Raw genomic sequence first — 11456 nt, forward strand, 5'->3', positions numbered from 1 at the left:
CCCCCCCCCCCCCCCCCCCCGGCCGCCTGCCCAGTGGGTGCCCCATGATGGGTGCTGGGGATGAGGTGCTCCGGGGAAGGGGTGCTCTGAGGAAGGGGTGTTCCAGGGAGGGGGTGCTCCAGGGAGGGGGTGCAGCGGGAGGGGCGGCCGTCTGTCATGCGCCCCCACCAGCCGCAGCGTAATTGATCCAGCCGCCAATTTGCAGCAGTTAAATATTTGGCTTGTGCGTGGCGCGGGGCTTGGCTCGCTGCTCAAACAGCCCCGGGTGAGAGGAGACGGATGGGCCGTGGCGAGCGGCTGCTCCAGACGTTACCCGATCGATGGCAGGAGGCGCGGTCAGCTGGGGCAGCCTCAGAGCGCGGGGCCGAGGGGATGCCTCGGTGCTGGGGTATGTGGTGCAGCACCCTGAGACCTCCGCCGGCACCTGCGGGCCATGGGAGCCCACGTGGAGGCAGCTCACAGGGGGGGAGCATCTGTGTCACGAGCACAGGGTTCTCAGCCAGGGTGTCCCCCCCTGGCTGGATAAGTGCTGCCCTTCAGGTCCCTTCCACGGCCATCGACTGAGCTGTCAATGCCACCCAGCAGCCCACAGAGTGGAGCCATCCGTCATCGGTGGGGAAACAGCTGCAGGCTGAGCCACCCGGCCACCACCGTGGATGCAGGACATGCTGGTGGCTTGTCCCCAAGGGGGTTTGGCTGGGGGGTGGCCAGGAGCAGGACCTGGGCAGGTGTGTGGGTGCTGGGGCAGCTGCCACGGCGGGGTACCATGCGGCACCCACGGGAAGGACTCTGTGGCCAAGCACCACGGGCAGGAGCCCTTCCCCAGTGGGTGCCGATGCCTGGGCACACAGCCCACCCAGGGGGCTCGACCTCCAGCTCAGCCCAGGGCACCAGGCACCCCCAAACCAGGCACCCCAAGGCCATGCCAGCCCCAGCCAGCTGTGGGGAGCTCTGTGTCTCACTGTCCCCCTGAAACCACTCGCTCCCTCGGCCCTGCTAAACTCGTTAGCGGCTGGCAAACGTCAGCAGGGCAGGAGTGAAGCGCCAAATGCAATTACGATGCCCTCGCTTTCTTCTTCCCCCCCCCGGGCTTCATCGCAGCCCCATTTATTGCGGAGGCAGCGAGCCGGGAGGGAGGAAGGCAATCAGGGCTTATCTCGGGCTGAGACTGTCCTGCTCCAGCTCTGATTTATCGCTGGCTGCGAGGGACTCCCGGCATCACCACCACAATTAAGGGAGCATTAAGAAGGAGGGGAGGGAACCGGCAGAGGGTTATCACTTACGTACAGCTCCCCTCACTACTGCCTGAAAAGTTGGGTACCCAGGGTGGGCACCCCAGCTCGGGGATGCTCTCCTGTGGCTGCAGGTGTACAGGGACCACCGGGTCTCCCCTGACAAGTGAGACATGGGAGCCCTGGGTGCACAGCTGGGCTCAGAGGAGGGCGGAGGGGGTGGGAAGGGTGCCCGGCCCCGAAAAGGGGCACGCACTGGCTGGGTAGGGCTGTGACACCCTGGGAAGGTCCCTGTGCCCAAAGGCTGGCGCTGGGGACAGCAGGGACACTGCCTCGCTCTGCTGCATCCCTGCCTGCTGGGCCAACAAGACCAGGCAGGAGGGTGGGAAGCTGGGTCGGAGCCCAAGCATCCCACAGGACCTCGGGGACCACCGTGCGCAGGCAGGAGGTGGGCAGGGGCTAGCAACACCCACCTTTCTCAAAACATTGTGATGGGGGCGTGGGGGTGGCAGCAGGACAGGGCTGCCCTCAGGGGAAAGCCAGACCCACACCGTGGGGTGCCCGGAGCCAACATGAAGCCATATCCCGCCCCCAAAGGAAGCTCATAGCAGGGGCCAACGCTCTGAGAAGCTCCCTGGGACTGGTTCAGGGATGTGTACTTGGGGAAAAAGCACGAGTGTGCTCATCAGCTCTGCTTGCATGCGGTGAACTTTACAGAGCACAGCCGTGCCCTGGCACAGGAACAACCTGGGAGAGGGGCAGGAAAAAGCAGCGCTTGCAGCCTGCAGGTTGCAGAGCCGTGGGGAGCCAGCTGCTGTTTAGCACTTTATTAAAACAAACATGAAGAGGCAACACCCGCTTCGCCCCAACTCGTGCTCTCCCACGGGGAAACTGCCGCCGAAGGAAAACTCAAACAGCAGTAAATGAGTTTCAGTGACGCAGGTTGTAGGTCTCAGCCTGCTCGGGGGACGTATCAGACCCTCAGATCCAAAGCCAAGGGTGACCCACAAGTGATGATTGCAGAAATAGAGGGCAGGAAGGAGGGCAAGCAGCCAGCTGAACACCTAACCTATGTGAAATGAGGTGCTGTCTGTCCCCCCGCTCAGGCAGATTTAACATGTTTCCATTAAATCAACATGAAAGAAGGGAAAATCCCATGGCTAAATTCAGATTAGCCGGAGCTGTAAGCTAGGAGGGGATCAACCTGGGGACACCTGCTAGCAGAAAGAGGACCTGAGAGGCCACCTACTCCCCCAGTGAAGAGATTGTCCTGGAAGACATTAAAGTGCCTAAATTCACTGAAGTCCCACCGTACAGACCCACGGGGGGACAACGAGGGCTTCATCCCCTACACAGGCCACAGCCTTGCAAGGGGAGTGGTCCCATCCCACAGGCATAGCTGGTGGGTAAGAACCTGAGCAGGAAGAAAGGAGAGGGGAGACAGTGCCAGAAAAAAAACCCCTACGCTCACCTTGGGAAGTCTGCAAGGAGATGCCTCATCCCACTGCCTGCATTCAGCTGGCAAAGCTCATTAAAAGAGGTGGCCTTTCAGTGCCCTTTTCAAACCTGGAAATTCAGGCCTCTTCCATGACAAAAAGAAAAGGTGAATTAAGAGATGAAACGCCGGAGGAGGAGGTACACCAGCCCTCCAAGCCCAGCTACAACTGTGCCCACCACCAGCCGTGCCCAGAGGAAATCCAGGGAATCCTCCAGGCGTGCGTGCAGCTTCAGGACCTGCTGGCGTGTGCTCTCCCGGTCCCTGGAGTTGTCAATGACATGACTCGCTAATTTGCGCTTCTCGTCCAGCGGCAGCTGGGAGGCGATGCGAGCTTCTGCCTCGGCCTGGGACAGCCTGTTCCTCTTCATCAGCCGAGACAGCTGCGTCGGCGGGTCGCTGCCGGGATGGGAGGGTGGCACTGAGATGGCGGTGCAGGAAGGAAGAGGGGGTTTACCTGCCTTCCTCAGCACGAGGGTCAATAGCCGTGGTAAAGCGAGGGGGAGAGATGTGCCACGCTTCATTTCAGATCTGGCGCAGGCATCCTGCACTCGGGTCAGCAGAGACACCCCTGCAGCGCTGCCCAGGCTGACCCCACTGTGTTTTTGGCGTTCCCACGGCCCGTAACACCAGAGCAGTGCCCCAAACCCTGCCCCAGGCAACAGAGCACAGGTTGTGGATGGCCCAAAGACAGCGATTTCCCCTATACGATGGTGCCAGGTTTCAGGAAAACCTCAGTAAGGAGCCCCTCATACACTAGGATAAAGGAAGGTGTTGCTTCTCAGGCCTACAGAAAAGATGTGGCATTATTGATAGGCTTCACACCAGGGCTGCAGCTAAATCCTCACCAGAGCAAGAGGGATGTGACGGTCCCCTCCAGCCTCTAAGAGAGGTGGCAGCATCCCAGTCCTCAAGGTTCACATGGCACTTACCAATAAACCAAGACCGTGTATTTCATAAACTTGGTCAATCTGTTGGTCTCAAAGAGCAGAGGGATGTCGAGGATCACATAGCGGTAGCCTGTAGAAATGACACACACCCCCCCCCCCCCCAAAAAAAAGGGAACAACGTTACTTGGATTCCCAAATCCCTTGTGCTGCACGCACACCATGGCCACAGTTGCTCCAGCAAAGCAAGCGGGAGAGCTCTACAGCTCCACGATTACAGCCGAGAGGAGAGCAGAGCCTGTTTGTCCTCCTCCCTCTCGGAGGGAGGAAATGGTTTCATTCCAAGTTTCCAGAGGGAAAAAAAAAAAACCCAAACCAAAAAAACCCCTAACCTGGATGATCTCAGACCAAAGGTGAAGCTGCAGAAATATAATGAGGAGCTGAAACAAGAAGCTCAAATGAAAGTGCCTGTGCCTGGCTGGCGAGAGCAGCAGTCACGCTATCATTGCTGGCCTCTCCAGGGGAGCAGTGCCCACAGCAGAATTTGCTCTCTTTCACTTGTCCAAGACTTCGCCAGGCTGCGGTCATTTGAGCCGATGTTTCCCAGCTCAGTTTTCTTCCCTTTATGGAAAGCTTTGGCTGAACAGTTCCATTTTTCCAAGGAAACCCTTGTGGACTTCTCACGGCTGTGACACTGAAACGCAGGGGTGCCTCCAGGCACAGCCCCAGGGCCTGAAACCTCACCGAACCTGGGGAAGTTTGGTTTAAAACTGCCGCCACCACACAGAGCAGCCAGTGGAGGAGAGCTCATAACCGCCAGCTGCCATCCTCCCAGACCCTGCAGCCCACCCCAGGTTCTCCATGTGCCTCTGCCCTTCGCGAGCACCAACTCCCCTGGCAGATGGCAGCGTTTGGGGATGTGGGGGTATGCCCTGCTGAGCCTGGGGGAGCGGGCAAGGGTAGGGGAAAGTTGTAAGTCAGGACCTTGCTCCCCTGTGTGTCCCCCAGCTCAGGGGACACCTCCAGTTTTGCTGGTGTCCCCTCTTTATAACCCAAACCCCCTAACCGAGCTGGCCACAGCAATAAAAGCCTTGACAAAGACATCATCATCCAACAAGCCACCATTTTACCAGCATCTCCGCCCAGAGAGACTTCTTGCTGCCCTACGGTTTGATCGATAAGAGCTTTCCTTACACAGTGATCCTTAGAGACAACATCCAGCTATCCCAAATCATTAAAACCTGACTAATGAGGACAAAGCAGCCTGCTGAAGACACACAGCGCTCTTGCTGAGGGGCAGGACAGCATCCGCCTCCTGAGCCCACAGCCCCGGGTTCAAGACTCCATCTCTGGCTCCCGGCTTTCCTGCCTGTTGCTTTCTCTGCGCTTTCTCCTCCTCCTCCTCACCCCGCAGCACAGCACGGCCCCACAGTGCCCCAGCACAGGCCTATTCAGCTGTCACAGGGCTCAGCTTTGATAAGTTCCGCGAAACCAGACTGACTCTATTAAGACATCCTTCTGTCTACATGGAGACCTCCAAAACAGCTGGTGATCTTATCTGGCATTTGATTAGACCAAGTTTGACAGCTGTATTTGTTATATTTATCAGGGGAAAAAGCAGGACTTTGGAAACCACAGCTGTCAGCCCATTTCTCACCTTATCGAGACTAAAAGGGCTCCGCAGCTTTCACTGAAGCCCGGGGAGGTTGGGGGCAGGGAAGAATATTTGGCCGTTTCAGAAGGTATGACATTATCCAGCAAGTAATCTCAGAAGAGGCCTCACAATGCTTTTCTCAGGCTCTACAGATGTACTTTGAACCATAGAAAAAGAAGGTGGTGAAGGGCAGCAGTGAAAGGCAGGACTGAATCCTCCAAACGCCGACACGAAAGGCCACTGGTGGCAGAGCACAAAGGCCGTCACTCAACGTCAGCTCCCCTTCTCCTTCCCCGTCCCTCTCCCCACTTTAAAACCAAAGGCAGAGCAAGCAGGGACAGCTCCTGCCTGAGCAAGAGTCCCCATGTGCTGGGACACGGCCTCTTACCTAGCACAAAGTACTTCCAGATCTGCTTCAGCATCTCCTTCTGGATCTCTGGGTGTGTGATGGAGTTCAGCAGCTGCCGTTTCTCCGGGTGGGAGAAGATAATGTTTCCCAGAGCCTCGCGATTTATCTCTCCATTCTCCAAGAGGATCTCAGTGCCAAAGTAATGCACTATCTGTCGATAGGCCTTGAAGTGGGGCTGCACCACTGATAACATTAAACAGCCGGAGGTTAGAGCCAGTTCTACAGCACAGTTGGTGTTTGCATCAGCTATTGGCCTCAAATGAGTTTTGTTCATTAAATAACCGAGCTTATTCTCCTCAGCGGGCAGCACATCTGCCTGCCAGCGCATGCTGAACCGAGACTGGCATGGCTCAGCACTGCAGCCCGGCAGACACCTGGCATTGGTGCTGCAGGGAAGCATCTGTAAAAAACCCTCTCAGCCCAAGGTCCCTTTGAGGGCTGACACCCGAGAGATCGAAGCATCCTGCAAACATTAATTCAGCGCCACAACCCTCCCTCGTGCGTGCTGCTGCTCGGGGTTAGAAGTCAGCAGGGCAGACAGGAGGACTCACTGACGGCTACCAGCCAAGGCACAGGCAGGAATGGGGCTGAGCTGATTCCCACCACCTGCAGGGCGAGGAGTTGAGCAGGGAGATCCTAAAGGGACCGGGACCAGCATCAGGTTTATTTTAGCTGCAAACTTCAGCACTAGGTGAATACAGCCTGGCTGCTACAAGTTGGCTCTGGCTGCTGCTAAGGTTTTTTACTGTCTTTCACCTCAGTCACCAAATTCTTCATGAGAATGAACACAGAAACCTAAGAGATCAATTCCCAATAGGCACTTGCAGGGACTCTGATGTTACGTGAGCATATAATTTTAAAGCCACCAAAAAATCACCAACAAAAAGGATGCAGTAATAAAACCATAATTAAGATCAAGCTGAGGCTAACCACAGAGAATGACAGACCGTATATAATTTTCTTTCCAAAATCCAGGAACATTGCCACAGGTTGTAACCTCAGGCCAACCTAATAAAAGTCTTTAACACCAATTTCTTTCTTCCGTGGAATTTCACATCGAGGCAGTTTCAGGATGAGTGAAATCCATATAGTAAATAAACACATATAAAAAAGGAATTGGAGAAAAATGAAGTGATTGGTAGAAAACCGACACTGAGTATCTGTAGTGTTTTCCTATGGTCTCTGAGGGCTTTTAGCGCCTCCAGCAAATTTTCCGCACCTTGAGGGGAATTACAGTGCAATAAAATGTTAAGAGCATCACAGCTTTGAGCAGCTACACAGTAAGTTCTTCACCAAATAGAAAAGCGCAGGCACTTCAAAATGACAGCGCCTGCACCACTGCTCAGCTGCAGACCCGAAACCTTCTGCATACAAAATCAGCAGCCCTTCCCAGAGCGAGCACTACCCTCCTCGTTATTCCAGTGGTATGGAGCAATTAACGTCTCACCCCACATCACACAGGTAATCGAGGAGAGTAGGGTCTGTTCCAGTCCTGCTGAGGCAGGGTCTGGATTTCTGAGTTTCTTCTGTAGCCAGGAAAGCACATTTCCAGAGCAGTGAGAGACAGGTGTGCTGTGCAGAAGCACAGACCGAATTCCCTCTGATCTGGGATATTTGGAGCCTCTTTTTTCTGAGCGCATTAAGGCACAAGTAATTTTGTGGACCAGTCTCTCAGTATTTACAACCAAGCAACATCCAGCACAGAGGGAAATTCTCTTTCAGTGTGTTAGCGATCCCACCGAACGTAACCAAGTTACAGGATGGGTGTCCTGGGGCTTAGGGGGGACATCAGATCAGCTGAGGGAACCCGCTTTACAGAGAACTGCATTTATTTTGCCCAGAGTTGGCTTTCAAAGCCGGGAAGCACTGCACTTCAGGAGAGGGAAACTCAGGGCAAGATCTCCCAACAGTGTTTGTTATTAGGACAAGATTTTTTTTTTTTCTTTATTAAAAATATATCCTAGTTCCAATCCTCCCCAAGACAGCAGCTCCACACAGCCTCATCGACTGGGGAATAGGAGGGCAACACTTATCTAATGTACCCAGAGCACCCTCTGCCGTCTGCGCTTTCCCGCATCAATCCCAGTTGTCAGGGGAACCTCAGGGAGAAAGATCAACTATGCAAAACTCACCCTCTCTGGCAATAACATCGGCATCAATCACGGCACAGCCCAGTTCCCGGAGTACGGCCACCACCGTGCTCTTTCCCGATGCGATTCCACCCGAGAGTCCGACCAGGAACATTGTGCTCTGAAACAGAGAGAAAAGAGCTTGAAAACATTCCAGGACAGGGCTGTTTTGTTCATGCTGTGCACATCGAATATTTATCCCAAACAGGCAACTTCATTGAAAGCTCATTTTCATACGTTCTCAGGGCATCACTGAGACATTAGCACAATTTTGGCACCTCTCAGCTCAGTACCCCTGTTTTACAGGCTGAAGAGCAGTGTTGGGTTAAATGAGGCTTCCCTGGACCCTGCTAACTCTGGATGTGCAACCTGAGCCAGCCCTAAGTTCCTCCAGCTGGTTTACCTGCAGCTCCACCCAACTTGTTTCCCTTTTAACATCTGCACCCATCAAGCCAGTCTCACCTACAGTACCCTAAATCAGAGGACATTTCTGGCAGGGCTGTCAAGGGTGACTCAGGATCAGTGACAAAGGGGAAGAATTCAGACAACATCTCAGCCTGGACCAAGAAATGCGAGGACTGAGAGGGAGAGCCCTGCCTGATCTCTACAGCCAGGGTATAAGAGGAGATAAGCTACCTCTGACATAAGCAGGATGCAAAGCACACAAGCCAGTAAGTAAATTGCATCCCCACGCTACTTGGAAGCCAACACAGTCATTGACAGCCCAATGGATGGAAGAAATCATGGCTCTGAGCAGCAAACTTGTGTCTGTTAGCTTGCAAACATGGCACTAAATGCAGAGTCTGTGCTTACCAATGGCCTTGAGGCTGGGAGGGTGCAGGTAACCCCCCAGCCGACCCAGAGCACACGACTTCTCTTACAGTTTCTGTACTGAGATCTCTCCCCACTCAGTCCAAACCCTGCAACCCTCTAAATCCCACTTGCACCCTTTCAAAACCAAAAGGCTCAGCAACGCAGAGGCAGCTCTGGACAGGAGTGGGTGCCCCTGTGAGCAAGGTGGTACCTGCATCCCCAAAAAGGCAACACCCACAGCAGGCTGGGAACAGACCCCAGCGTCCCCTCTCCAGCCTCCACGGACCAACATCAGCCCCAGCCAAGGGCGTTCAGGGCTTTGTGCAGCCAAGCCCTGCAAAACCCCAAGGACAGAGGCCCTGACTTTGCCGTCACCTTGTCCAGGGTGATGCCACCCTCATGGGCAAGAAGCCTGACCCTCCCAAGCCCCAGCTTGTGGCTGTTGCCCCTTGCATCTGAGAAGAAACTGGCTCCACCATCTTTGGCCAGGAGCCACAAGCTGCTGGTAGACAGCCCTCAGCTTCCTCTTCCCCAGAGGAAGGGAGACCTAGCTCCCACCATCTCTCCCAGCAAGCCAAATACCCTAAAGCCCACTGATCTCAGTAACCATTGCTCTGCCTAACCTGGTTCTGGTGTCACACTCCTCCCCAGACACCATGGCCACTAGCCCCCCAAAAAACTCTGCACATACAGGAACCAGGTACCTACTGCTGTACTGTCCCCCACGAACAGGGACCGCGCCACTTTGCACCCAAGGGCAGCAGCTAGGAACACGGACCTGCAGGACGGCTGAAGATGGCCGAAAACACAGCACTGCTTTCTTTATGCTAGAAAAAAAAGACACTTTTGTCATAACTTGATCCTACAAACAGGACCCAGACCCACGGTCTGGGGGGGGAAGAGGAGGTGGGCAAGTCCTGTGGCAGCTGGAGGCAATTCAGCAGAGGGAGGAACCAGGAGTTAGAGCAAAACCCAGCAGCACCTGCCACGAGCGTCGCAAAGCGACTTTGCTTTATGGCTGCCGAGAGCCGATGCCAGCCCGCAGCAGCACCACATGCTCTTTTCCATTCCAAGACACCAGGTGAATGGATCATGTTAACTCAATGGGGTTAACTTGAGCAACAACAAGGGGGAATTCAAAAGGAATCAGAAAGGGCATGTATAATAAACACCAGTGGTTTGCAGGAGGCTTATGTAAATCCCAAGCTCTGTTGCCAAGCAAGTACCCAGTGCCTATGGGGAGCCTTTCCTGGCTTGGCGCGACAGAGGGGCTGTTTCTCTATTTATCGCAGAAGGTTAAAATTCTGTCCTCCCCGGCAGGATTTTATACACCCTCTGCAACAGCCTGCAAGGGCTAACCCTGCATGAGGAGAATCAGGCCCTTGGCGTGCTGCCTTGCAGGGGTAAAGGCTCCACTCACATGTTTTTTAAAAATACACATAAAAAACTCTCCTGCCCCTGTAGAGTAAATACAGGGTTTTAACTGCAGTAACCCAGACGCTCTGGCTTCCAGCCTCAGCTGGGACTTGGTCCCAAAAAAACCTGCTATTTCTGTCCCTCCGTTACATACCTCTGCAGGCAGGCGGCTTGCTGTGAGAATTACTGCAGGGGTAAAAGCACTTGGAAGGGTTAGTCTAGAAACCACGGCCAAACAGGGCTTGAAAACACTTGTGCTGTCACAGGGCCTGTACAGATATAAGATTCATGGTATGAGGTATAAATATTTAACGAGCTTGGGTTTGAACTGTACACAAGGGTAGAGAGTCCAGCCCATTCCTGCAGATGTTACAGAAAGGAGCCAGAACCAGTTTTCCCCAAAATACACCATATTTTGGTGTATGTGGCCTGCGCCAACTAAATCAAATGTGGGGAAAGCCAAAACGCGAGCCATAGAGGGTAGTCAGAGTGGAAAACTCGGCAAGTTATTCCTGCTGTGAGGAATGGTGCCCCAGGAGATGTAACCCAGAGCCCTGAGGAACCGGCTTTTAAAGACTGAGGTGCCCGAATTTTCCCCGTGTCTCAACTCCTCTGGTTTTTGAGCACAGCGCAAGTCGCTCGCCTCAAGGCATCCATCCAGCACGCCACAGGGCTGAGGACCGAGCCGAAAGGCGTCCTCCAGCACCATGCTACAGCCAGCCCTCCTCCAGCTCCCATCCTCAGCTCTGACTGGGGCCTGGCACAGCATGTTGACAGACCTGGTGTTTGGCTTGAGGAGGCTGCAATTAAAAGGAAAAATCATAAAATACATCGTTACCTCGGTGGGGAAAAAACCACCACTGCAACTGTCACCACAAACCACCCCCCGGGCCTTCCGGCTGGTACCGAATCAATCCCCCTGTACTGATGTTTTTTGCCGGGCAGGGTCCTGACTGCACAACGGCGCTTTCCCGGTGGTCCCCCCGCCCTGGCCACCCCCCGCGGCCTCCCCAAGCCCGGGGCCTGTGACACGGTCGGGGGTGGGTCAGGCTGGGCCGCCCCGAGCGAGGGAGGGCCGCGGGGCAGAGCTGGGGAGCGGGGCAGGGCCGGCCAGGCTCCGGGGGGACCGCCCGCACCGGGCCGAGCCTGGCGGCCGCCCGCAGACACCGAGGGCCGGAGCGGGTCCCCTCACGGTGCCCTCACCCACTCACCCTCGGCCGGGCTTCAGGCGCGCCGCAGTGTCCCGCGCGCCTATTGGCTGATGGGAAGCCGCGTCCCTCTCCCAGCCAATCGGAGCCGCCCTCATTGGGTTCGTCCCGCCCCCTCGGGCAGGAAGCGGGTGAGGGCGCGGACACCGCGACGGCGGCGGGGCCCGGGCCGCGGCTCTCCGCCACGGCGGGTGGCTCCGCACGGCTGCCCCG

The 11456-nt window shown here is 55.4% G+C and overlaps 1 protein-coding gene across 2 annotated transcripts; it reads right to left on the reverse strand.

The window, feature by feature from the left end:
- Positions 1-2102: 2102 nt before the first annotated feature.
- Positions 2103-11348, reverse strand: DCAKD (dephospho-CoA kinase domain containing). 2 transcript variants are annotated; one of them, XM_010561324.1, is made up of 8 exons: positions 11247-11346; positions 10815-10835; positions 10190-10304; positions 9328-9446; positions 7810-7927; positions 5657-5860; positions 3660-3747; positions 2103-3126 (listed from the first exon to the last, which is right to left on the reverse strand). In XM_010561324.1, the coding sequence occupies exons 5-8, from the start codon at positions 7919-7921 to the stop codon at positions 2841-2843; spliced, it is 690 nt and encodes a 229-aa protein (XP_010559626.1). In that variant the 5' UTR covers positions 7922-7927; positions 9328-9446; positions 10190-10304; positions 10815-10835; positions 11247-11346; the 3' UTR covers positions 2103-2840. The 2 variants fall into 2 exon arrangements, with proteins under 2 accessions (XP_010559626.1, XP_010559627.1); XM_010561325.1 differs by having other exon boundaries at positions 9324-9446; positions 10190-10835; positions 11247-11348.
- Positions 11349-11456: the final 108 nt, after the last annotated feature.

The sequence above is a fragment of the Haliaeetus leucocephalus genome, unplaced genomic scaffold (assembly GCF_000737465.1).
Source record: "Haliaeetus leucocephalus isolate CR32 unplaced genomic scaffold, Haliaeetus_leucocephalus-4.0 Scaffold144, whole genome shotgun sequence".
Classification (NCBI taxonomy): domain Eukaryota; kingdom Metazoa; phylum Chordata; class Aves; order Accipitriformes; family Accipitridae; genus Haliaeetus; species Haliaeetus leucocephalus.

Bases quoted from the DNA above. Each gene is read 5' to 3' on its own strand.
- DCAKD (XM_010561325.1), bottom strand. From the start codon at position 7,921: ATGTTCCTGGTCGGACTCTCGGGTGGAATCGCATCGGGAAAGAGCACG. The intron at 5,861-7,809 runs GTGAGTTTTGCA...TAATGTTATCAG, and splicing joins CGATGTTATTGCCAGAGAGG to TGGTGCAGCCCCACTTCAAG. The intron at 3,127-3,659 runs GTAAGTGCCATG...CCATCCCGGCAG, and splicing joins TACACGGTCTTGGTTTATTG to CGACCCGCCGACGCAGCTGT.